The sequence below is a fragment of the Phalacrocorax aristotelis genome, chromosome 4 (assembly GCF_949628215.1).
Source record: "Phalacrocorax aristotelis chromosome 4, bGulAri2.1, whole genome shotgun sequence".
Lineage (NCBI taxonomy): Eukaryota > Metazoa > Chordata > Aves > Suliformes > Phalacrocoracidae > Phalacrocorax > Phalacrocorax aristotelis.
Window position 1 is genome coordinate 63,638,922 of NC_134279.1, and position 27,788 is coordinate 63,666,709.

General features: G+C 44.1%; 1 protein-coding gene across 2 annotated transcripts in view; it reads right to left on the minus strand.

The window, feature by feature from the left end:
* RBPJ (recombination signal binding protein for immunoglobulin kappa J region) overlaps window positions 1-3,117 on the minus strand; it is a 56,342-nt gene extending 53,225 nt beyond the window's left edge. Inside the window, exon 1 of one of the 2 annotated variants that reach the window (XM_075091725.1) lies at window positions 2,998-3,117. In XM_075091725.1, coding sequence (XP_074947826.1) covers window positions 2,998-3,017 — 20 coding nt within the window. In that variant the 5' untranslated portion in view covers window positions 3,018-3,117. The remainder of the gene's footprint in view (window positions 1-2,997) is intronic. The other variant, XM_075091724.1, reaches the window with a different exon arrangement.
* Window positions 3,118-27,788: the final 24,671 nt, after the last annotated feature.

Here is a 27,788-nt window from a genome sequence, read left to right on the forward strand (position 1 = left end):
CCATATTTCACATAATTTTAAAAATGACACAAAATTAAGTCCTTAGGATTAGAAATGCTGTCATACGGTTGGATTAGGCCTAGCATAGCAATTTTTGAACTAATTCGGCCTACAGGTATTTTTGCAGTATCAGTAATTATTTAAAACAGCATTTTGCACTCAAAGTATTCTTCTCCAATTAAATAACATTTTCATTAACTTCATAATCTTAAAAATATGAGTTTCCTTCAACCATTCAAAAGCAAAACCAAAAATATGCCACAAAACCCCAAAACACTATTCTATTATCCCAGCCATAAATTAGTCACTTCGTTTTAAGTAATCGTTCAAATAGTTAATACTTCATTTTCAGTTACTTTTTTAATGTTTCTGTGTACTTTCTCATTATATCTACTTTTGCGATTCAGGTTCAGTCATACTGTACATACAAGCAATTTTGATCAAAACGTTCCTTGTGATGCAAGTAGCAGGAGTGGGCCACTTGCCGCAAACAAGAGACCACCACACCCCCCCCTCAACTGCTGCAGTAATTTCCTACTATTCCATTCCAACACAGCACAAACATATCCACCATAATTTAGGCTTAGGCATACAGTTTTCACAGGAAAAAACTGTTTTTACATTCAGCTTACATTGACCACAGAAATGCTGCTTTATCTCAAAGTTTGAGCACCCATACAAACTGCAAGCTTCCTATTAAAATACAATGCGGCATTTGGGTATTCTTCAGTTACAGCTTTTTAATTTCAAGCACTTTTTCCCTATGCAAGTCAGTTTTTACAGAACAGACTAGAAAGAAAACGACCGCTACTTACTATTTTGAAAAAAAAAATTTCAGCTACTGGAGTATCATCAGTTTTTAATCCTAACACACACTGACAACTCAGCAGCAGAGTTGTACTCCAAAAACAGGTCATGTAATAAAAGACATCAGGCTTTTTAACATAATCTAACTATAACACTAACCAAAGTTAATAGACTTCATTTTACCAATGCTAAAATATTCAGCAGAGAGAAAACAAGACTACTTGTTCAGAGTTACTTGTTCGACCTACAAGTTTTGATCAATAAGTTTAGAATTAAAAGCCTACGCTCGCTTTTCACTAGCGTTAAAATGCTATTTTTTTCTAATATTCAAATTATTTGATCATTTATTTTAAAAAAATAATCTACAGTTGTTACTGGCAACATTTTAACAGGTCTCCGGGAAGGATAGAAGTATTGTCACAAACATAAGAACACTTCTGACAAACCTGTAATAATCAATAAACAAAAGGAAATTAAGCTCAAATATTCGGATGAGTAAACTGACCGAAGCGTGGAAAAACCTTAATCACTAACTAGAGCACAAACTAACACTTACAGCAAACTTTAAAAGCATTTGTTCCCTTCTTTCAACTCTAACCTCTAAAACAGTATGCTCCAGGAACCATAACAAACAAGACAAGCTTCCCTAAAGAACATTTAATTGGGAAAACTTGTAAGAGGCATGAGATGCATTTATCAAGAGAGAAATCAAGCAAAAGCTTCGATTTAGTTTTCAACAAACAAGAGTGAGGAATTGGAAACACTGCTGCAGCCAAACAAAACAACAAAATACCATAATGCTACCTTCTCCATGAGAACAAAAGCATCAACCACCAACTCCACCCCACCCCCAAGCAGGCTGTTGCTCTCTAACCACAGAGCCAATGCTGCAGACAATGTAATCCCACAGGGAAGACAGAAGGTCACAGACACACTGTGAAATCATAAAATAAGGTGCACATTTTAGAAGGACACAGCAGTACTTCCACCAGTCAAGACTTCATTTGGAACAAATGGTGGAGTATAGAAACGCCTGTTCTCTTGACTGTCCCTTCCCTCAGCACATAGAGGGAGGTCGCACGTGCTTAGTGTTGTCCAAAATTAAGGACGTGGTAGTTAGAATAAGCAGCAGAATTCAAGATGTAGTGAGGACAGCAATATGCAATGTAATACTTGCAGGTGAGATTGCGTCCTGTGTACCAGTAGTGAAGCTGTTATTATTCATCAGCTGTAGGTGGCTAAGAGGGTGTCACTTATTACAGTGACACATGCTGTAGCTGGTTACCTGTGATTAAGTATTACCCAGCGTGGCTGAAAGGCATGGCAACTACCATTCATTACAATCCAGCGTGGCTTAGTGGGGTGGGGAGGCTGCTACCCTTCACTGCAGAGCAGTATTAGGAAAAAGGCAGCTAAAACTCAATAAAGCCCTGGGAACGGTGCAGAGGGAAGAGAAAAAGGGAGCCCCAGTCCCGCAGCCCGAGGGAGCGGGTGTCCCGCTAGCAGGGGCGGAAAGCCCGCCCGCGCTCTGTCAGAGCCGCTCGGCTCGGCGGCTCGGCCCGGGGGCCTCCCGCCGGCCCCCGCCCTGCGAGGGGAGCGGCAGCGGGGCTGGAGCCCCGAGCTCCACTTCTCCCACCCGCGGGAGAGAGAGCCTTTGTCCGAGCGCTGCCGGTCCGCGGCCGAGGCAGCCCCGGGGGTCCCCCTCCTGCGGCAGGAGGAGCCGGGGCGGCGGAGACGGGGGGCGGCCGGTGCCAGCCCGGGGTCGCCTCCCCACTGGGCTCCGCGGCTCGCAGGGCAGCCTCCAGGGAGGGATCCCCTCCCGAGCCGCCAGGACGGGCGCCGACCCCACACGGAGTCCCGGCCGGTGCGCCCGTGCCGGGAAGAGGGAGAGCAAAGGAAGCGCCCGGCCCTGCCGGGAGCCCCGCGCCGGAGCGGGTGGCCGGAGAGCCCGGCTGCCAGCGGCCCGTCAGCCGGGGCGCGGGGGGCCTCCTCCCGTACGCCCACCCGGGGGGACCCCAGCCCCCCGGGGCTCTGCCTCTCGGGGCCTGCCCCCGCGCCGTCCGCGGGGCGGCCCTCACTCCCCCGGGGCGGCGACAGAGGCGGCGGCGTGCGGGAGCCGAGCGGCCAGCAGCCCGGCACCCCCGGGGAGGGACGGCTCCCGGCGCGGCGCTGCCAACCTCCCGCACTTACCCTGTCACAACAGGCGCCATCTTCCACAAACTCTCGCCAAAACTCCTACTCTCGCGAGAGCGCCCCCCCTCCCCGGGCCCGGAGCGCGCCTGCGCGGCCCCGTGAGACCGGGGAGGGGGGGACGGTGCGCGCCGCCCACTCAGCGCCTGGGCTCTCCCCTCAGACACAACAGCCGAGGCGTGGGAACCGCGCCGCTCTCGCGAGAGCGGGGCGCCTCCGGCCGGCGGGCAGGGCAAAGCCGAGCCGAGCCCAGCCAAGCCGAGCGCGGGGCGGTTCTCGCGAGAACCGCGGGATTCCCTCTGCACGCTCGCGCGGCTCTCTCCCGCGCCTTTCTTCGGCAGCGGGGAAGGAGGGAGAGAGGGAGGGGCGGGCGGACGGGACCGGCGGCGGGGGAGAAACCATTCGGGGCGAGGAGGGAGGGGAGAGGCGGTTGCCAGCGCGCGGGACGGGGCGCGGGCGGGGGGAACTGGCGGCCGCTGCTTCTCCCCCAGCCTCCCCCTGCGGGAAGCGCGCGTGGGGCTGCCCGCCTCGTGCTGCCGGCGGGCCCGGCACGTGCGCTCCTGGGCGGGCGGCAGAGGGGGCCCCGCCGCCATGAGGGTCCTGCTGCAGGGCCGGGCGGGGGGCAGGGACACGGGGCCTCCAGTCGGCGGCGCGGGGAGCGGGGCAGGCGCGCGGAAGTCAGGGGATTCTTCCCCTCCCCCGCATAAGATGAACATTCTCTCAGGAGTTCAAACCGGAGCTTCTGTGGAAGGCTTGTCAATGAGCGACGTGCCTGCTCTGTCCGAATCACTTAAATCATGCAAAACCAGGCCCCAGTTGATAACCTGAGCAGCGTGGGTTTCCTACTGGAGCTGTAAGGAAAGTCAAACCCCACCAACAAGGTAACTGGTATCGTTGCTTTTGTTAGCTCTGTCAGGCAGTTGCAGAGCAAACGCTTCTTCATTCCTATTTATTGAGTTTAAAAATTAATTCGTACAGGACTCAGAAAACGCTGGAAAATGGAAAATGAATTATTTTCCAAATAGCGAATAAAAACTAACAGTGGGAGGGTGGGATCTAGAGGTGCAGCTATTAGAAAGAACTGCTAGGTTTCTTACATAGAAACGTCCCTTTTTTGAAAAATCAGTTTTAAATTAAAAGCTTGTTTTCATAATTTCAGTGTCACCTGCAACCAAACTGTGTAAGATACATTTGTTGAGCAAACAAAAATTGTTGAGCCTGCTAAGACTCCAGGCAATAAAGCAAACCTCGTGGTGACCTCTCAGATAGACTGCTGAACAGAGGCAGGGGAACAGAAGGTATCTGCGAAAGAAAATTACCTGGACGTGCTCCAGTGTTGTGACATAACAAGAAAAGAAGACCCCGGTTTTGGATGCATTTTTCAACACATTACCATTTCAGAGTGAGGATCGGATTGTCCATTAGAAGACCGTATTTGAAAATTAATGCTTTTACATCAAGGATTCTGTCCTGTCCGTTCAACTTCCTCTATGTCTTCAGTGTAACATGTCAATCTAACTTCAAGCACAAATGCAACATTGATTTAAAGATCCACTGAGATTCCAAACCCCACATAATTTTTATTACTTCACCACCGTACCTCTGCTGTCTCCCTAATTAGGGAAAAAGATAACATTTCAGTAATCCTGTGAATATGATTTTGGGTTTCTCTCCCACATATGCACTCTGCCACCAATACTAATTCAATGAATAATGTCTCAGATGACTAAAGTCATATTTTAAGAGATTGCTAGGCAACAAAGTTTGCTGTAATTCTACTCGCTGTACAAACAGCTATTGTTTGCTATCATTAGGGGACTTTCCCCAACGTGATTTCCCCCTCCTCATTAGGTATGAAAGGACTTTGGCTCCCTCATAGGCGCAGTTCTCGGCAAAAGCACAATGCATACTGGAAATCCTCTGTATTGTTTGCAAAGAGCAACTCATAATCCCTTTGGAAATCTCTTCCTAAAAACATCTTCTCTCTTTTTTTTTTTTTTCTCCCAAGGCTAAAGAATGATCTCAGCTCGTGCTAGCGCCATTGCATTAAGAATGGTTTCTGGATATTTGCCATGGACTGTCTCTAGATGGTCATTTTCTGGGGCCCCTCTTTTAGTGTGTTTTGAATCAAACTGAAAAATCTAAAAATATAGCACACAATAATCTGTGGTGTCTAGACTCTTAATATTTTGCAAAGAAGGCATTTTGATTACTAACCAGATTAATTGGATACAGGAGGAGGTATATTATTTCGAAGAATTAATAATTACAGAAACTATTGTAGTCCTTTCTGTCACTGACAGAGGTACATTATAAAACAACCATTGAATGTTTTTTTTTTCTTTTTGATTATAAACAATCCGTAGTTCAAAAGGCCAGGAATACTATTCAAATCAAAAACAATAGCCTGAAATTATGTGAGTAGCCGGTGGAAGGAAAGATAATAAAACCACACAGGGTTTTTTTAATATTGTTCATGCATTGATTTTTTTCCTTGCTGCTAAATGTTTGTATTTCACATAGTAGAGTGTAAGCAATCCCTGTTGACTTTGATGGAAACTGAAAGCAACCTAGTATCTCAGGGAACTAGACCCTGCTTTCTGGTCTGTAATGAATGTAAACGCTTCCACGACTGAGGTAGAAAACCAGATTAAATACAAGGTTTATGCCATTTAAAATTTTGTGTTTGCTATGCAAATCAGTAGTTTGACTTTTTTATTTAAGCCCTGCTGAGGTCGGTGGAAGGGTTCTGAACCAGGCCCAGAGGCGATTTGGAGAAGCACGGTTTGGCAGTGCCTTGAAGGATGTGATTTCAACAAGTGTTGGGCTTCACTCTTCTTCCAAGCAGATGCTTTGCTGGATGACTCCAGCTGGGTGCTCAGAATCATTAGCCACCTTCGAAAATGGAAGGCTGTTAAAGAAGGAAATCCATTTTACTCTCACTTGTAAACTGCGGGACAGGACTACCATGTACTTCTTTGGATTCACCGACGTACGGGTGTGGACAGAGCCAGGTCCATGCATCTGTGCTAAGTGGATACCAGCAGCTTCATCTGGGAATTCATGCAGTTCCACCATCCTCTTAGGATCTTACTTCGGGTGGAAAGAGGAGAAAAGACAGGGAGCCTTGCAAGAGCCCATGGAGTAGTTAGGGATCAGGCCCTCTATGTGGATGAGGAGGAGGTCTTTTGGCCTGGAGTTTTGTCTCACCGGTGGTACTGAAGGGCCTGCCAGCCAGCGGAGCACGAGCAGTCCGGCTCTGGAGCAGAAGGGCAGATGGGAACAGGGAGTGCTGGATGCAAGATGTGATAACTGGGCTGAAGATTTCAACAGCTTGTTCAACCAGTCTGGACCGAACTTTCTCCAGCCCAGCCTTGTCTGTGGGCTGCCCCTAAGCTCATTCCTTTGGGCACAGCACTAGCTAACATGATGTCTGGCTTCTCGTTTGGCAACTGCCTCCTGCCTCACAGGCTTGGAGAAAGACTGTAAAACAGACCTGCACCCATTTGTGTAAGAAACACCCCATGTCTGCTATGTACTTAGCGCAAGCATGTAAGAAAGAGGCACATAAGGGGGAAAAAGTCCTCTTCCCAGCTGAATGTCTTTTTATAAAAATAATTCATAGTGTGTCTTGTAAAATCCTAGCTATTTATAAAACCCAGTGACCTTAAAAAGCCTGCTAGGTAGTAGAGCCACACAATTATCTGAATCTCATTATAAGCAGCAGGTTTATCTCAAGATGTTGCAGTTTGTATCTGATGGTGTTAATCACACATTCTAGTAGTAGGTACTGTGATACAACCCTGCTGGAATTTTATAAGCACAGGATGTACAATGTGGTTTAACCGCGTGTCTAGGAAGGAAAATAAACAGGCAGTTGCACACAGAACATATCTTACATCTGAACTTTGGTGTATATGCCAACAAAAGTTATCACTTCAGCTGCTGGCTGGACAACTCAATGTCAGAAGTGCCTTTGCTGTTTGAAATGGAAGCTATTGTTCAATATAGCTCAGAGGATTTGCAGCATTGTCTTGATGATGGGGCTAAATGATAGGCTAGTTAGCGATCTGCAGCAGGAGTGTTGTTAAATAGTTTTCACTTATGTGTCATAACCTCAGAGAGGATGGTAGCACAAAGAAAAGTCTAAACCTGCATCTTTATGCCAGTTAAGGCCAAGTGTATGCCTTAGTGTGGTAGTTCCCAAAAGCTACAGTCAGGCTTGGGCCTCACTCTAGTGTGCCTTGCAAACAAGTACAGTCCCTCCACAGAGAGCTTTTGTAATGTAAAGGCAAGATGCAAGAAGTGAGTAGAGCAAACAATAGGAAGGAAGAGGGGGAGGGAAGATGAGGTTAACAGTAATAACATCATGTGGTTATGTAGGTTAACAGTGTGAACAGCTTGATGACTGACTTCTGTAACCTCTTATTTTTAAATACTTTTTCTGGAACACAGTTAAGACATGTTGCATTGTCTTCCTCACCCTACCCTAGGAAAGCACCTTCAGCTATTTTCCATTAGGTGAAGTTTTCTTTCTGTTTGCCTGTGAACAGTCCTGCATCTCTCTTCTTAGTTTTACTGAGCTCTTCAAAGAAACAGCTGTCCATCTCTGGACCTCTCTTACACAGCACTCCTCTCCACTTGTTCACACGGTGGCTGTCTACCAGTTATGTGTGGCACCAGGTTACTGCCTTAGCCCTGCTCTCCACACACAGCCCTCTTCTGCAGCAGTGATCTCTGCAACGGTGGCTGGCGTCAACAGCCCCCCCATCCTCAGGGTGCCCCTGCAAGTACCACCAGACTTCAGTGAACCTGTGAATCAGCTGAAGAGTAAGATGTCCTGGAGGCTGGCAGAGCCTGACCATCACCCACCAGGTACCTCCAGCCCCTGCACCCGGCGTTCACAACCACAGGCACCAGTGGAGCGGAGGTTCCCCAGGACCCACCCTGGTGCTGCCGGGAGCACAGCTCCCGCACCGCCCTGACCTTGTGCCATGGTTAGTGTGTGTACCCACCAAACCAGTTCTAAGATTAAACCACAGTATGCAGGATTACAAAGTCATTACTGACAAGGAGTACAGCAGGATAAACTATGTCAAAATCTCTTCCACACTTCCAAAACATGATAGAGACGATAGACCTCCTTTTCCATCTCTGCTCCTTGTAGGACTGACTTTGAGCATAGTACGCCAAAGGAAATTAGTTGCATCCCACTCAGATCAAGAGGACAGGAAAGACCGAACTAGTCAGCTAGACTGTGAATTATCACAAGTAATTAACAAAGCAAAAGGACGATTTAGAGATCATGATGTGACTCCACATGTGTTATGGATTTTATTCAAATATAAATACAAATTGAATTTGCAATGCTACAGTTTTGAACCAATGTGGAAACAGATGTCTTTGTGCAGAAAAACTATTTAACCAGAGCTGCTGTCACAGTTCTGTTGTTTTCATGATGTATATTAGTTTACCATCTACAGTGCCAGAGACATGCTCACACCCAAGCCTGTAATTTGATGACTGAGTTACAGCTGATTTTTTCAGCTAGTCTGCTCTCCCATTCATGAGGCTCTTTGAGAAAATGCATGCTGACATGCTTCACCTTTACCTGCAAGTAAAATGTGTTTTTGAAAAAGCCTCCAAAGAGTGAAAACTCATTTGGTTCAACAAAACACGGGAGAAACCCACACTCTTGATGATATACATTTTTCTGCTGGATATAGTGCTTAAGGGAATTTCAGACTAAGTATAACAAGGTACAAAAAAAGAGCTCAGCATCCTCCTCTAAAAGAAAACCACAAACTGCACATAACCCCTTGATAAAACTACCACTAAAAACCTATTTGACATTATAAACCAGCCTGTTTTTCTGTGTACTAGGAAAGTCTAGGTCCCAGTCATAACCACATGCTATGTTGAATGGGAGGAAATACAGAAATCCTTAACCTGTAATTCTACATAGAAATGCGTGCACACAGGAATTTTCCTGCTTATGGGTAGAGAGAGGAGTTAGGAAATTAATTGCTTCACAAAAAGTATAAAGCTAGGTACAGTGTAAACACTTTTTGAAGGGTTTAGCGTCGGTTAAGCCTTGTGCTGGTCCTGTATGAAGAAGTTAAACTAATTTTGTGTGTTTAGTGGCTTACAGAGGCTGTCAACTGCCTCAGGCTATGAAGTTAATACTTGGTTTTGAGCTGTTTATTTAAAACATTGAGGAAGTTATACATGCCTGAAACAGAAGTTTTTTTAAAGTAATGTAAAGGCATAGTCAAAGAACATGTAATCCTAAAAAATAATTATCTTGTAATACTGCCATGTTGATATCTATTTGAACTATTTCTTTTGTTAAGAACAATTGCACAAATTCTAGTTGTTGAGGACTTAGTCTAACTTTCATACCACTCTCATTTTGGACCGCCGGTGTTCTGTAGCCCATTTTCCGTAATCATCCTGGAAAAAGAAAGGCTATTTCTGGCAGTAATTAATGAAAATAAATTCCATACACATTGCCTGAGAGTATTTCATTGCTCAGATCCAGCATGGCTGACAGTTGTGAATAAAATAACCTTTTGAATTTTTTCCTTTTAGGGGATTACATGTGACCTTTTAATGCTAAAGTTCATTAGTGCTTGGATATCATATTGATGAGCTTTATATAAATGAATGGATGAACAGATAAGTCATAACTAAGGTAATGAGCTTATAGCTGTTCTGGAGGTAACTGACGACATGTCAGGGATGTTAATTAATTGAAGAATTTCTGTATAATTTTATTTATTGTCAGTCTCAGTTCAGAATTAACTCTCTCTCCTTTAACCTTAACAAGCAGTGTTTCATTTTTAATGTCCCAGACAGCAATACCTTTTTTCTAGAAATCCAGATATCCAGCCAGTCTTATTACTCATGGCTTCATTATCAGTTTGTTTTTCTGCTCATTACTGGCACTGACCTTGCCAAGAGCTAAGCACATGCATAATTTTACTCATGCGATTAGACTCATTAAAGCTAATAGGATTAGTCAAGAAAGTAAAGCTACTTCTGTTTAAGTGTTTGTCACTTGAGATAGTGCAACTAGAAACAAGATCAGGAAAGTCTGGAAGGAATTCAGACTGAACAATAATTTTCATTAAAAGTCATATAAAGAGAAATCCAAACATTTTTCCCTTGAGCCAACCCCAATGGGTGATGAACACAAGGTGGTTTCACACCAGAGGTGAACAAGGGTTTTATAACATTGTTTTTTCTTCAGAGGATGGGGGTTTGTCAGAACTGGAGCTGGTCTCAGCAAACTTTACCAGGTCATTTCTCAAGCCTAGGATGAAATTTCCAAATTAAAGATAATGAGAAATACACATCCCAGCCAATGGCCCAGCAGCAGAGGCTGACTGTAACCTGGTAGCAGTGTGGCAATGCTGCAACCTGGGAGACTTCAGTTGCCCCCAGGAATATTTCATTACTGGGGGGAGTTTGAGAGAGGCAAACCCAGGACAGGTTTCCCCAGCACAGAAGGAGGGAGATTACTCTGAATTAAACAACGTAAAGGTGTCCACTTTCTCAGAGGAATGGTCTGACAGTTTGGACATGGGCTTATAGGTTGAGGGGCCTGTGAACAAAATCTTCAAGGGGTGTTTATGCTGGTATAGAGTGGGGAAAAGACTGAAGAGGTTCTGTGGAGAAAGAAATGCATTCCCTTGCCATTACTCCTGCCCTACCTTTGTTCCTCATTTTGAGTGCTGCAAGTCTGCCTTTCTTTGACCTGCCGGCTGAAAGCCCCACAGAAGCGTTATAGCAGCCAGAAATACAATGTTTAGAGCGCAGCTGGTTTTCAGCCCCTTTCTTTGATAGCCATCTCTGCTGGGGCTGGGAGAGGAGGGGCAGGGAGCAGTTATTCCATCCATCCCAAGGAAGTTCCCTTCTGGACTGTCGGGACAATTTAATGGCAATTGGTAACACAGGCTAAACATACAGCAGATTATTATTAATCCCAACACACTGTAATCTGTCATTTTTGACCTCTGATGAGATGTCCTATATAAAATGAATTGTAAAAAATCTGGCCTGTCACTTACAAAAACAAATACCAACTGCTCTGCTATCATTCTGAAGCAATAAATCTCCCATGGCCTTGGAAAAAGCATCACTTGTGGACTTTCACTCATTTTATACTTTCCTTTCAAAACAAACACTTATTTTGGTCCCTGATAAAAACAAATACAAATAACAATGAAAACATATTAAAGCTACAGTAGAAGCTATTTGTAGCCTAAAAGTTAAAATTCTTAGTTAATACTGACTCCTGTACTCTGGCGTTTTCTGGGTAGAGGTTAAATAACAGCAAATCCACCACTACCAAGTCTAATACTGGGGGGGTGGATATTTTCAACTATTACTCACTTTTTTCTAGGAAAGCAACTGATCTATGCCCCAGTGCACACAATTTTATTAATATTGGAAAGAGCCATGTGGTGTTCATATAGTGTTTAATCTCGATGAAGTCTCAGCACCCAAGGTTTTCTGATTAATGGCAAAGGAGGAAGACTGGAGTGACAGTTAGGGTTTCGCCAGTTTGTACTGTATATACAGCTGTTGCTGCTCAGGGGAGGGAAACGCAGGGTCTGGCTGTCTGTTCCAAACAAAAAGAAATGGCACATGCTATTACTTCCAGATCATTGCAGTCCCTGCACCACCATCTGCTGGGGGTCAGAGCAGTTGTCCGGGTCGGCGTCAGTCATGCACGAACTCAATGCCTTCCACCGAGCTGCGCCCAGCAGTACATATTTACAAGAACAATAAAGCGAACCTGCTCCCTGGACACAGGCACCACAATGCTCTGTCACATTGGGAACAAAGGCGCACAACGAAAGTTGATATGCATTACAAAGAAGGTTCTCGGGGATCACAGCTTTGTGATTTCAGGCCGTAACACAAATTGAGGGGAAGAAAAACTGTCACCAATAAGCCCAAACCTAGCAATCATTGTATTAGTAATTGACGTAGCATTGCTAAAAGGGTGCCTGGGTCTCTGTGTCCCCTTTTCCTATTTACAAAGTCCTCTGCAGAAGACAGTTAAATGGGAGAAGCTTTGATAATAAATGGTAAACACTTGGATATATTATTCTGTAACAGCAGCAAGATGATCTCTGCCACTTACCCCAGCTTGTCTGTGCATCTCTCTTTTTACAGGGCTTATGCCATGTGCTGGAGCGAGGTGCAGAGAGCCGTGGCTGACGTAAACTGAACAATTCCTGGAAACAGGACGAGTACAACTGTGTCACTGTGATGTTGAAACCAAACAAGCCGTTTTAGCATCCCTTCGGTCTGAACAACAGCTAGTGAGTAATGCAATTCTTCTGCTAAAAACGGCTTTTCCAACACCAGTGTGACACATCTGGTGTTACTGTAGGGTATTGCAAACCTTTCACTTAGTGCTGTTCTGCACCCTTCGCTGAACATATGCACACAGACATGACTTCTTTGGTGCCTAGAACTGGAGATGGGTCTCCTTGCTGTACATTGGGGCACAGAGGTAAAGCACAACTTTTCGATCTGAGCTAGCTTGCTTCAGGGCTAAGTTCAGTGTTTCTGCACTGCATCAAAATGGAAGCAGGGAAGCAATGGAGCCCAGTGCAAAGACATCTGCATTGCTTGGGACAAACTCAGCAATACTGAACTGAGTTTGTTAGTTTGTTTTCAGCATCAGCACCATTAATACAGGCAGCAGTGCCAGCACGGGGTGAGAGAAATGGGCAGCAGCCCTGGAAAGCTATGAAAAGGGCAGGTGGAGCTGGACCCAGAATATTTTTTAAGTGAGGCTCATTGCCAAATAACTAGAAACTGTGCTGTACTAGCAAAAAAACACGAAGGGCTGCTGTACTCCCTGCCTCACATAGCTGCAGTGTCTGTCACAGCACTCTTACATATATAATCTTCAACATTTCATCTGATAATTAGTCATTTTGGCACATGCAAACCCAGTCTTGTTAGGTCCTACCCTCAGCTGCTTTTTGCTAAGCTCCACTCTGGGCATTTTTGCATAAAGCCTCTCCGGTCCATGTAACGTTTGACAGCCTTCTCAGATGCTTTGCCTGTACCATAATATGGGAGAGGAGACCTCCAGGTAGCTGCACGCACATGCCTTCCAGACTCCACCTCCCTGGCCTTGCTGGCACCAGGACAGGCCAGCTGCCAGAGTGGCAGAGCTGGTTCTGGAGCCTGTGGGGACATGTGGAGCAGCCTTTGCCATGCTCCCTTGGAAAACCTCACAAGGCACAGTTACATATTTGTACTTGGAGTGCAGTTGTCCTAAGCCATTCGGCACGGAGCTGAACTGCACAGGTTCTTACTACAATTAGGCAGCCTTTCAGTGTTGGATCAGAACTAAAAGAAGGATTTTTTTTTTTAACAACCTAGTGGTTTGGAACTGAGTTTGAAGCAAAATGTTGCAGAATAATAGTCAGCATATAGTTTAGATACAAACTTAAAAGTATGCAAAGTGTAAATATCTTGATGTTTCTAATTTTGGAGAGGGAAGGCAGGGGATGGGAAGCTGGCAGAGTGGCTATCTCAGAACAGTAGTAATAAAAAGAAAGGATAAAGAGCATTTAACCTGTAGGCAATTGATATCAATCTGCCCCAAGTGCATGGGGACGGAAAGTCATTCCCATCCACAGTCCAAGAGAAGTGATGTGTTGTCCTATGTGGCTAGTCTACAATAGACAAGTCCTACATCGTGGAAATCATTCCTTTTGGCACTTGCTTGCACCTGTGTTGGCAGCTTTATTCTAGCAGCCGGTGACTAGATTAGCAGGGGGAATACACTGGATTTCTCAGTTGTCCTTCTGGACACAGTTCAGACATATTCTTCAAATAACGCTGGGGAAATTTAGGGCTAGTTTCATGTTTTCTGCAGATAGCTAAGGGACTTTGGTATTAATGAGATATTTTACAAGTCCTGTGTTTACTAACAAATGCAAGGCATAAGAATAGATATGTTCTGCCTAATAAAATAACTTTTCTGATAAAAATAAAGCTTTTACTAAATGAGCTATTGAACTGTGTTGGTACTCTCGTTCTATGGCGCATTCCTGCTGAACCATGATCTTTTATGGAACACTTCCTCCTCCTAAACCATATTGTGGCATACCTAAAAGAACAGTGCCCTGGATGTACTGTATTCTTAACTTCTATTTTGTAAATCTGTCATTGTGTGAACAAAGGAGTTCAGGGTTTTTTGGTTTTTTTTTGCCTAGATGAAGTGAATTTATATAGTGCCTGGCCCAATGGGTATCCAGTTAGGCATACAGCTTAGGAGTCCTGAATGCTGAAACCACACAGTATCCAGGGGCTGCGCTGGAAACTTTTCATTTGGGTACTTAAGTGGAAGGTGAGGTGTTGGGAAAATCTAAGCCAGGATAACAATTTTATTTTTTATATTGGCTCTTTACTTCATCAGAATCACCCTTTATCTCTGAGGCTGTAGGTATGTTTTTATAATGAACAGTTCTGTGAGTTTCCAGATCTCTGGGCGATACAAATTCAGTCTGATCAGGCACAATGAAACATATATTCAGTCAGCCAGAGCACATAATACACATAACGGCTGTTTATGCCAGCTTTATTCTTTGTGCTGCCTCAGTGACAGCTATGGGAGACAAGGTGATATTTGATCAAAACCAAACTGCACAGAGGCAAAGTTTTGCCTTTTTGAACAAATATAATCTATTACCTTAAACTTTACCAGTCGAGTACATTGCATCAAGAGGCAGTGACGTTTTTGATGCAGGATTAACTGCTGTAACTTTGGATTTACTGCCTGGTGGAGCCTTGGCCTGATTTTTACCCCCAAACCATTTGTATGCTGTTTCTTAATGTATCTGCCTTGAACTAATTTACAAATCTACTAACCTATCTTCTTCCAAATCTTTTCTCTGAATTGCTTCTGCAGGAACATCTGCCAAAAGTTACTAATGCTTAATGGGCAGATAAATGACCATTAGAAAAATAATGGATTCATAAAATACAATTATGTAGCTTTATGAAAGCAATATTTTAGTGATTTGCAGCTGGCCTAGGGCACACATATGGTTATTGTGGACTTCTGTTTCTTTTGTACTCCATCCCTTCTCACTGCTTGCTCTACCCACTTACAGCATTGTATTTTAGTTCCCTGAATTTGCCTGATTGAATAAATATTTGCAGTGGTATTTCCTAAGCATATAGCAGGAGGTTCCCCAGGCATACTGGAGATGCTTAAAACTTCAGGAGGGAGAGAAATATATTCAAAGCTTTTAATATTTAAATATATTTCTTCCCATTGTTTATGGCATTACTTTTCATAGTTATAGAAATCTTTTGAAAGGATTATTGAAAGGGTTGTCTTGCTTTAATCAACTTAGTAAACTTTTGTTTTGTCCTTTATGTCGACTACAAAAGCGGCTGACATTACTCCGTTTTACTTGCACCTTTCAAGCCATTGCAGTGTGTTAAAGGCTGAGTAGCACCTCACTGAGCGACAGAACTCTGCTCGCTCAGTTTAAGAACTGCAAAAGTAGCACAAAAGGAAAAACGGTGTCTTTAAGGTCCTACAGAAACTCTGCCTAAGCTGGAGTAGACTGGAAAGAGATGTGGCAGAGAGAGAAATCACAGAAGTGAAGGAAAAAGGGGTAGAAAGGCAAAGGGAGAGACTGTTGCTTCGATAAATAGAGAGAGGGATGGCTGAGCAGACAGCATCAAATTGCTCCCCATCTCTCTTCTGGCACTCGCGGGTCTATTGAAAACCAGCCAGAAGGACATGCTGAATTTGTTGCTCCCGTGTGCCAGCCTTTTCTGCAGCAGCGAGAGAAACCAATCAGTGCTGCTTCAAAAGCAGCTGGAGACTAAGAAAACCCTGGTCCCCTGCTGCCTGGCAAGCAGCAGTACAGGGTCTTCTCGGTTTCCAGCCACTACAGAGGCTCCATTGACAAAATGCGTGCAGCATTTGAAGGAGCACAATGTGACAATGAAAGAACCTGAAGGAGACAAAACAAGAAAGGGGGAGAAAAGAGGGCAGGGGGAGAGCTAAATGGGAATGTGGGAGCAAGCCAAAGGCAGGAGGAAATAATCAAAAGAAAAATATGCTAATTACTGCAAAAGGGGTGATAAAAATAAATCATCATTGTCATGTTTGACACCTCTGCACTGCTTTATCAAAGAATAAAGTTGTGATAGCAAGACTGAAAGAAACAAAGTAAGACTTTACTAACGTTTGCTCTCACTGCCTCTCTGAGATAGACATGCTTGCTTTAGTCCCCCACTTTCATAAATGCTATTACAAAGTACAGAGCGACTGCAAGATGCCAGGTCCCACACCAGGGACCATGTGGTGCTGTAAACAGGACAGTTCACATCCTCATCCTCCATTTCAGAAAGAAGCAAAAAGAGTTAAAGAGCCCTGGAAGCCAGGAGGATGGTATGTCTTACTGTTGCTCAGAACGACCGGGAGAGAAAACAAATGCTGCCTGAAACAAAGCCGTGAAGCTGGCTCATTTTCTCCTTTCCCTTGTACTTGACTGCCATCGGCTAAGAGAGTCGAAACCCAGGTATCACCAATAGCTCAGACTGAAGCAGCGTGGCTAGGTTTTATTTCTTTTACAACTGCCTGCCTGGCAGTGTGGCGGGGCATCTAAGCAGGGCGTCCAAGGGCTCACGGGATGTACCTGTGGTAGCATTTTTGTTATCTCCCATCTGCCCCCGCTTGCGGTGCTTGTTCAGGTGAAGGGTGGTCTGGGGGTGCAAAGGCTGAATTTTGTTACAAAGTAAATTAGAGGGAACCTGTCAGCCCCACGAATTACAACGGCCACTGGTAAGAAAAAAAGAAGGGTAATTGTCATAGGCGACTCCCTTCTGAGGGGAACAGAGGGCCTGAAATGCCGACCGAACCCATCCCATAGGGAAGTCTGCTGCCTCCCTGGGGCAAGGATAAGAGACATTACGAGGAAGCTCCCTAGGCTGGTAAAAGCGTCCGGTTATTATCTGCTAGTGGTTGTTCAGGTTGGCAGTGATGAGGTAGCTGAGAGAAGTGCAAAGACAATCAAAAGGGACTTTAGAGAACTGGCGTGATTACCTGAAGGATCAGGAGTGCAGGTAGTGTTTTCCTCCATCCTGTCGGTAGCTGGGAGGCATATGGAAAGGAACAGGAAGTCACATCTCATTAACACGTGGCTCAGAGGCTGGTGCCAGCATTGGAATTTTGTTTTTTTTGATCATGGGGCAGTTTACATGGCACCAGGCCTGCTGGAGACAGATGGGGTTCACCTGTCGCAAAGGGGGAAAAGGATTCTGGCTCAGGAGTTAGCAGGCCTCGTGGAGAGGGCTTTAAACTAGATGTGAAAGGGGAAGGGGATAAAACCAGGCTTGCTAGGGATGAGCCTGGGGGTGGCATACCTGTGTTGGAGAAGAGATCAATAGCTCAACTGAAGTGCATTTACACCAATGGACGCAGCATGGGCAATAAACAGAAGGAGCTGGAAGCCATTATGCGCCAGGGAAACTATGACGTGGTTGCCATCACGGAAACATGGTGGGATGACTCACACAACTGGGGCACTGCAATGGATGGCTACAAGCTCTTTAGAAGGGACAGGCAAGGAAGGAGAGGTGGAGGGGTAGCCTTGTATGTTAGAGAGTGTTTTGACTGTCTAGAACTCAACAACGGTCATGATAAGGTTGAGTGCTTATGGGTAAGGATCAGGGGGAAGGCTAATAAGGCAGATATTCTGATGGGAGTCTGTTATAGACCACCCAACCAGGATGAGGAGACAGATGACGTACTCTACAAGCGGTTGGCTGAAGTCTCACAATCTCTAGCCCTTGTTCTCGTGGGAGACTTCAACTTACCAGATATCTGCTGGAAATACAACACAGCAGAGAGAAAGCAGTCTCGGACGTTCCTGGAGTGTGTGGGAGAGAACTTCCTGACGCAGCTGGTGAGCGAGCCAACCAGGGGAAGTGCCCCGCTGGACCTGCTTTTTATGAACAGAGAAGGCCTGGTGGGTGATGTGGTGGTTGGAGCCTGTCTTGGGCTCAGCAACCATGACAGGATAGAGTTCTCAATTCTTGGAGAAGTAAGGAAGAGGGTCAGCAAAACCGCTACCCTGAACTTCAGAAGGGCAGACTTTGGATTGTTAAGGAGTCTGGTTAACAGAGTCCCTTGGGAGGCAGTCCTGAAGGGCAAAGGAGTCCAGGAAGGCTGGATGTTATTAAAGAAGGAAGTCTCAAAGGCGCAGGAGCAGGCTGTCCCCATGTGCCATAAGTCGAGCAAGCAGGGGAGAAGACCGGCTTGGCTGAATAGGAAGCTTTGGCTGGTACTCAAGAAAAAAAGGAGAGCTTAACGCCTTTGGAAGAAGGGGCAGGTGACTCAGGAGGACTACGAGGATGTTGTGAGGTTATGAAGGGAAAAGTTTAGAAAGGCAAAGGTCCAGCTGGAACTTAAACTGGGTGCCGCTGTTAAAGATAACAAAAAATGTTTTTATAAATACATCAGTGGCAAAAGGAGGGCAGGGAGTTCTCCCTCCTTTGTGGGAAGTGGAAGGTAACCTTGCCAGGAAAGATGAGGAGAAGGCTGAGGTACTCTAATGCTTTCTTTGCCTCAGCCTTTAATAGTCAGACTGGTCATCCTCAGGGTTGTCAGGCCCCTGTGTTGGGAGATGGAGATAGTATGCAGAATGAAGTCCCAGTTGAAGAGGTGGCAGTCACCAACCTGCTCCTTCACCTGGATGTTCACAAATCCATGGGATCAGATGGGATCCACGAGGGGATACTGAGGGAGCTGGCAGAGGAGCTTGCCAAGCCACTCTCCATCATTTATCAGTAGTCCTGGTCATCCAGGGAGGTCCCAGATGACTGGAAACCAGCGAATGTGACGCCCCTCCACAAGAAGGGTCGGAAGGAGGATCTGGGGAACTACAGGCCTGTCAGCCTGACCTCGGTGCCGGGAAAGGTCATGGAGCAGATCATCTTGAATGCCATTACACAGCACATGTGGGACAACCAGGGGATCGGGCTCAGCCAGCATGGATTTATGAAAGGGAGGTTCTGCCTCACTAACCTGGTCTCCTTCTGTGAAAAGATGACCCGCTTAGTGGATGAGGGGAAGGCTATGGGCATTGTCTACTTGGACTTTAGTAAGGGCTTTGACACTGTCTCCCGCAGCATTCTCCTGGAGAAGCTGGCTGCTCACAGCTTGGACAAGTGCACTCTGTGCTGGGTTAAAAACTGGCTGGACGGCCGAGTCCAGAGAGTGGTGGTGAGTGGAGGCAAATCCAGTTGGCGGCCAGTCACGAGTGGTGTTCCCCAGGGCTCAGTGTTGGGGCCGGTCCTGTTCAATATCTTCACTGATGATCTGGATGAGGGGATTGAGTGCACCCTCAGTAAGTTTGCAGATGACACCAAGCTGGGTGGAAGTGTCGATCTGGTGGAGGGCAGGAAGGCCCTACAGAGGGACCCGGACAGGCTGCGTTGATGAGCCAAGGTCAATTGTATGAGGTTTAACAAGGCCAAATGCCAGGTCCTGCACTTGGGTCACAACAACACCATGCAACGCTACAGGCTTGGGAAAGAGTGGCTGGAGAGCTGCCTGGAGGAAAAGGACCTGGGGGTGTTCGTTGGCAGCCAGATGAACATGAGCAGGCAGTGTGCTCAGGCAACCAAGAAGGCCAATGGCATCCTGGCTTGTATCAGGAATAGTGTGGCCAGCAGGAGCAGGGTGGCGATTGTGCCCCTGTACTCGGCACTGGTGAGGCCACACCTCGAGTACTGTGTTCAGGTTTGGACCCCTCACTACAAGGACATTGAGGCGCTGGAGCATGTCCAGAGAAGGGCAACGAAGTTGGTGAAGGGTCTGGAGAGCAGGTCTTATGAGGAGCGGCTGAGGGAATTGGGGTGGTTTAGTCTGGAGAAGAGGAGCCTGAGGGGAGACCTTATCGCTCTCTACAACTATCTGAAAGGAAGTTGTAGGGAGGTGGGGGTCGGTCTCTTCTCCCTAGTAACAAGCGATAGGACAAGAGGAAATGGCCTCAAGCTGTGCCAGGGGAAGTTTAGGTTGGATATTAGGAAAAACTTCTTCACCGAAAGGGTTGTCAAACATTGGAACAGGCTGCCCAGGGAGGTGGTTGAGTCTCCATCCCTGGAGGTATTTAAAAGAAGGGTAGATGTGGTGCTTGAGGATATGGTTCAGTGGTGGACTTGGCAGTGATAGGTTAGCGGTTGGACTTGCTGATCTTAAGGGTCTTTTCCAACCTTAACGATTCTGTGATTCTATGATATGTCCTCACACGGCTCATGGTTTTTCAGTCCACAGGTACAGCTTGAGCTACTTCAAAGTAAAATCTGCTGAAATATATATGGGGTGAATGCAGGGTCTTCACCACCGGCTGTTTCACTCCGTATAGCTGCCCTTACTGGGAATAGCTTTGCAATGTAGACATGCAAGAGAGAACATTGCTGGGGAGAGAGCACTAAAGTCTACAGGATTTCTGGGAATTCTTGGTACTTTCTGAAAGGTCACAGAAGTGCAGTATAAAAATTGAGATAGAAGAATAGAAATGCTGCTGTTAGTCTCAAGAGGCATATCAGACAGGAACCGAGGAGAGAGTAAATTCTGTATTGTAAGCTGGAAGTGGGTAAGCTCAATTTACCTGCATTTGCCTTTGAGCACCCTGCTGTCATCTTAAATGAGTTTTCCTTTTTAACCAAAGGAAGGCTTCTGTCCTGATGACAGGAGTTTTGAAGTTAATAAAGCCTTCTTAAAAAATTCTCAGTTATCATTTAGGTTTAAAATAAAACGCTTCTATTTGCTCTTTTAAGCTGGCAGTTACTTTCAGTTTTGAGAAATTACTCTGGTAAAGTAGGTTACTGCTTAGGTCAAAAAAATAGACTGTTTTTCCAAAGCAAACTTAATTTGAGCATGACATATAGCATCTACACAATCCCCAATTTTTAGATCAGTGATCCATTTGTCTTTCTCTGTAGGAATGTTAGGCAGTGTAGAATGGAACTGATTTTCTTGTGATATTTTTACTAGTGAGTTATTGCATGTTATAATTTTGAAAGGACCTACAGATCTTTAGTAGTTATAAAATTAGACCACCATCACATCAATCTCATGAGAAATCCCCTGTTGTATAGTAGCTTAAAAGGATGGGATAGTGTTTATTATTTCATCTGTTCGGTTTGCATATAGTAGACCAAAACTAATACCATATTTTCAAATTTACCATTTCAGGATTTTTCCATCTGAACTCTAAGTTAATTTAAAGTAAATGTATCTTGCTTCATCTGTAAAATTTTAGCTGTAGCTTTTACATCATAGGAGGAAGTGATAGCAAGGGCTGTAGGGGAATGACTAGCATGATCAACTAACATAGATACCTCTCAAAATATTGTGCAAAAACCTATTTGATATTTTTAGGGATTTTTTTTTCCTTTTTTGGGGTATGTCTCACAGGCTGGCCATGTCAACATTAACGAGTAATTCATCATAACAGAAATAGATCACCATATTGAAGTAGTTAATGCTGAGAATCAGGATGTTATGAGCACTTCAAGGATTTGAACTTCAGGCTACCTTTCATGTGATCCCTCGGATTGGCTCTTCTCACCATGCGAGTGGTTTAAAGTTGCCCAAAGGCCCTCTGGCTGGTTTGGAATCTTAGATCCCCATTGGAGGCAAGAGTGCATTTCATGTATGCTGGACAGAGCTGCTGGTTTAGTTCCCTACAAAGGGAATTCAGTGCTTCTCTGCACCAAAACTGCCCTGTAAACCAAACCAATGTGCAGTAAATGGGCATGGTCAAGGGATGGGATTTGTTTCAAAACTGTGCTACTGCTCTGAACCAGAATGCTAATGTATAGGCAACCATGTATATTTTTGTGGTTTTGGGAAGGCACTGCATATTTTTCTGTTGTATGCAAACCCAGCAATTTTGGATGGTAATGCTCATATATCTGCTTGTATACTGTTCTGGCCAGCAGCCTCTGGTAAGTTCTCTGTGTTTAATGATGCAAAGGCCAAAGCCAGCTACACTCAATCATTATGTAAGCAGAGAAATCCTTACATATGTACTTCATGTGCAACTCAGAAGAGCAGATTTTATCAATTGATAACAATTGTGGTCCTCACATAAACAATACGAAAAACTGGTTTCCAACCTGCATGATGAAATAACTGTGATGTATATTGAGGAAGTTTTACTCTAATTCTCCAAAAAAGAGAAAGTGATGGGTTTGCCAAATCAGGAAAAGAGAGTAACTGTCTGTGATCAAAGACGGTCCTGCTCTACATAGGATTTCATGAGAACACATAAAGGGTAAAGGAAAGAAAAAGTCTGGAATTGTGTAGGCTTCATTTAAAGCAATGTGCTTGAAAATTCATTCACTGGATATTAAAATAAATGAAGTAAGTCTCTTCTGTCTTCTCAGTTGGGAAAAACCCCACAATATTAATTGATTCCCCTAGCTGACAAACTTCGAGCAGTCTGCAGGAAAAAGGACACAGATGTAGTAACTCAAAATTATAACACTTGGGATCTTTAAGCAGCTGATATTTAAAACTTGACCCACATTAAAAGTTTGGTTTTGCTGCTAGGATCAACCTTTCTCCTTCATATCTTAGCTCATATCATAGGCTTCTCTTTTCATATATGTTTTAAGCAATGAGTACAGCACATAAATATATTTCAGCATCTGAACAAAGATAATATTTTCTTTCAACTCACTTATTTTGATACTTAAAGTAGAAAAGCAAGTTGATACATTCTAAAGCTCCATGAAAAGCAACCTCTGTCTTCTGCTTCTATATTTCTCAAGCAAAAAGTTAACCAAAAGCATCAGTCAAAACCTGGAAAGAATCAGATCTGAAGTCTGAAAAAAATAGTTAGCTCACCAGAGGCAATTACAAGTAACATTAGATATGCAGTTGCAATATAGTACATCAATGTATTGATCATGAGATCAGAAGTCAGAACTCCTGATTGCTAATTCTGACTTTGTCAATTATTTTCAACTTTTGTCAAGTTGTTACTATTCAAAGTTTCCCACCCAAGCAAAACAATATTAAAGCTTCAAAGAACAGAAGTAAGAGTTCAACACTTAATAATTTACCTTTTTTATTTCTGTTTATTTATTTGAGAGAATCATTACTTTGCTCTTATAAGGCTGCTCTGAATTTCGTTTACTACTGCTGGCCTACTTTCTGCACTGAATGTTTTAATTTTGATTAGTCACATTCATTTGTGTAATTTCAGTTCCCTGGCTGGATTGCCAGAGCTCAGGAAAGTTTCTAGGGCAGCTGCTGGTATGAGTACAAAAGCTAGTTTCAGTTGATTCTAGTGTATATGATTTTTGCATTTGCTCTTAACAAATGATCAGGCGCATTTTGAGTGAATGCAGGTTTCCATAAAGCCAATAGAAAAGAATGTAAAGTGAGTAGTGAAAAAGCATCTGACTGCTAAAAAAGATAATTCCTACAGTAGTATACTCTGTTGGCTTTGCTCTAATACTGTTGAATTTCTTCCACTGGGGTCTGATCCATAAAGGGATTTGGTCACTTAAAATAGCAATTAAGTCCTAAAGTTCAGAGTATGTGCTGTTAGAACTTCAGCTCAGCTTCTGTTTAAGTTTAATAGAGAGCACCCATGTTTACACCATGGATTATACTCCCAACCAGCCTTCCAGGTTGCTTTGCTAGCTGCCAAAAGGAATGGTGGCACCTAAATCCATGGGCACTGCAGGAAATTCAGGCAGATGTGCTCTGCTGCCATGGAGCTCCCTGAGAAGCTCCTTATTTTGACCTGGAGGCTCCTTTGGCACCTGCGGTTTTGCATTTACACATATTCAGAGCTGCATCTGTCAATTTGCAGCTTACTGCCACTGAGACCTGACCAATACCCGAGCTTTGGTACAGTGGCACTGGGGCTCTCATAAGGGCTGAGTTTGATATGAACAGCAGGAGCAGGACAGATTACTCTTTGTAAAAGGCAGAAGTAGGAATTGCTGCTATCCACTTTTGTGCAATACCCAATTTGGTTCAGATTCCTGCCAATAATATTTTGAGGATAGTGTCCCAAGCTGTAATTTTCCTATCCCTAGATTAGAGGCTAAATTTGCCTGGGCAGCTGGGAGATGCTGCTTCCTGGGGAGCTAAGATGTTGTCAGTCAGCTGTGGCTCCAAATTTGTGGCACGTCACACGCTAATTAAAACCTGCTTCTAGAATGTCTTTTGCACTTACGCATTTAAATGTCATTATGTTTAGGAAACTTTCAGAGGCAGCCGTGCTCAGCTCCTTTCTGAGTCGGAGAGGACTCAAATCTACATTTTACACCTCGTGGGCCTCCTTTGCCTCAGCACACCTTATCTCCCTTTCTAGTTCTGGCCCTAGAAGAACACAGTGTATTTATTTACTGATCAGAAGATATTTTTGTAAAGTTTTCCACCTCATTTTCACAAAACTAGAAGTTTCCTCATAGCCAGACACTACAGATAGCCTCACATTTAATTTTTAGTCTGGACTGGAGGTGGTCCACAGCAGTGTTCAGAGATAAGGTCTCAGTTCAGTCTGATAGAAGACCAGGAGCTATTTCTAAAACTGGCATCCAGATTTTGAAGATCTCCTAGGTGCTTCTGATTTTCTTCTCCCAGTTTAACACAAAAATGTAAAGTATCTTCCCTTCTACTCCAGGCTTACAACAACTTTAGAGTTGCAGGAGTTACAACAACTGCATCTCTCAAACAGATTTTTTTTTTAATTTGATCAGGCTTTTTTAATTTAAATTTGGTCGGCCTTTTAAATTTGATCTCTAAAGAAAGCTTGCAGAACTCCTGAGCAATTGTTAATGGGTCACCTGATAAGTCATGGAGATCAGTTCTTCTCCTCAATCATTACATCCCTATTACAAGTGAGTACACAGAGACACGGTGCAGGCTTTTGCTTTAGCTTAGTCCATACAGATTAATTAAAAAACAGGCCCAGTGCAGATGATGCCAAAAGAGAAAGTCCGAAGCATGAAAAAAAGAAAAACAAAAACCCAGCAAAAAAAGAATTACATCATTTCCTTGTATCTTCCCTAAGGACAAGGGATTGGAGAGTATGAGTCAGTCTGAAGAAATGAAATAAAAACAGGCCAGCTTTTAGTGACTTCTCCTTGTTCTTACCTTATGGAGCAGAGGAGGCCATTGAGAACAAGTAGCAGAAATCTGACTGCTTGCTAAGTTTTAAAATAGGAGTGAAGGTGTGCGTGTGGATAGCTTGGCTTTACAATTTGTGACAAAGATATAGTGACCAGGAGAATTGGACTTGAATATGGGGCAGCATGGCCTCATGGACATCACATTTACGGCTGCCTACAGTCAACTACAAACTAGGTGTGCTCTGCAGCTAGTGGGTGAAATATTTTCAAAGCTCCTTAAAGAGAAGAACACATGCACGTCCTTTTGGGTACTCAAGCCTCTTCTTTATACCCCTGCTTTCGAGTCTACAATACAGAGGTGCTGGGAGGATGAAGTGGTGGATGGCTTATACACTACTTTCTTGGTATAGGGACAGTATATTTTCTCGGTGACTTATGACTTGCCATGTACTCTCTTTGCTTTTCATCCAACATCACAGTGTTAAATATTCTGGCAAATTTAATAATGCAACCTATTTTTCTGCGTAAAAATTCAGTGAGTGAGAATTATCTGGATACTAATGAACTCTCTACTGTGTCAAAATGGTATTGTTCCTTTCTGTTTAAATAATGCTTAAGATAATGAAGGATTGGCTGTTTGAGCCAGGTGTTCATTTGATAGCATCCTTCACAATTCCTTTAATATCAAGGATATTCACCAGGTCAGTGTGTCTGAGGAGGTAGTTGCAAATATGACTATAGGATGTCTGTTGTACACTCACAAAAAAAAGGGGTTGTCTACGGCTAACAGCCTCTCTGTTCACGTGGTAATATGTATTTTCTATTTAGAAGACTAAGCGTTCTCCTCCAGCTCTGTGCATTATCATAGGGAAGTGGTAGTCATGAGGCCAGTTTTAACCACCACAGTGCCTTCAGCAAAAAAAAAAAAATCATGTTTCTCTATTAAATGTCACCATTAGTTAAAAGAAATTGGATTTATAAAGTATATAGGATAAATATTTATGTGAAAAGGCTAAGCTTCTGTTTTGTCCCTTGTAAGTTCCAGGTGTATCTTGTTTACAAGCTGCTTGTTAGCCTGTTATTGTGCTATGATATGTATTCCACTGCTGGCAGATGTTACAGTGCCTGGGAGTCCTTGCAGCACAGGAGTTAAGAAACAGACATTCCAGTGTTGCTTTGTGCGAGGTACCACTTTCAGTGACGGAACAGACAGTTCAAGAAATTACTCTGACAGACATAATTCCGTGTGATAGACATTGGTGGAGAAAACAAAAAGCAGTACAATTTATTTTCATTCACACTCTCCAATGTCAGTGAAGTCTTTCAGTGATCAAACCCGGTGAGTTCCAGGACTACTGTGGAGCCCCCCAGGTCAGAGCTTACAGGCCAGAGGGCTTAAAACTACCCAAGTCAAGTTTCATTGTCCCCTGATTCCTGAGATTTCATTTCAGAAGGAAAGGATTTGGGGTCTCCTTTTGCCTGTATTTTTGCAATTTTTTATTCTTTTCTGGTTTTCACCTCTAAGTTCCACAGTCTTTTCTGTCTTTTTATATCATATTCCTTCCCTGCTCCAAATAGGTAGTCCGGCAAGCACAAAGACATCTAAAGGACTTCAACCAAGTTAAGAGTGTGCGTAGAACTGATGGAGGATTTAAGATGATAAGATGGGAAGGACCTACCTGGCAGTATATAGATAATTTCTTTTAATAGAGCCAAAACCCCCCAAGATTCATTTTATTCTATCACAGTCTCAGTTTTCATTTAAAAAATAAGTCCCTGTGAAGAAATATTTATGCCCATACTGATGCCTCAGTGTGCAGTCTGAAACAATAGCTGTGATCTGCATCTTGAAGTTAATACTTCAAGGAGAGGTGTTCAGTAGCTTCAGGGCTCCCTGACAACTTTATCAAATGACTCCATGTGCCAGGAGGAGAAAAATGTGAAGACCTATTAAACCCTCCAGAACCTTGGCTTTTGCAGTAATGAGCTCTTTGCCTACATCAGCCTATGAGTGGCAAATGAGAACGAACCGTGGGATGGGCGTGAGAAGCCAGGACCATTCAGTCTTCATGTCTGCTGTGCCTTGGGCAGAGGCTTGCAATGATCTGACCCTGTCCTCAGCACCTGTTTCCCTGAATTGCAAATAGTTCCATTACCATCATGCTGTTTTACCATCCTTGAAATGCAAATTTGCCCTGTGACAGAACGAGTCCTACCTCTGATGGAATAGATTTCGCCATTCTGTATCGTGTGTGTGCTTTATGCTGCAGGTCCTACGTAAGCCTAAGAAAAACCTTCTGATGTGTACTACTGATTGTTTACATATGTTATCAGAATGAACAAAACAGGAAAGGAAAGCTGGCAGCTCACGCTTCCAAGAGACCTGGCAGTGGCTAGAATCACATTCAGATCATTTCCAGTCAATAGGCTTTGTATTTGTTTAAAAAAACCCTCTTCCTAGAAAGTTGCTGCACTGTTCTTTTTTCTCAGTTACAATCAGTCCAGAGGAGTACTTGCAATCGCTCCTGTCCTTATGATCAAAGCAGGCAATGTTGGGAGATGCTTCCAGACAGAAAGTGGGAGGTGTGGTAAGATACTGTGCTTTATACAAGTTCAAAATATGCAAT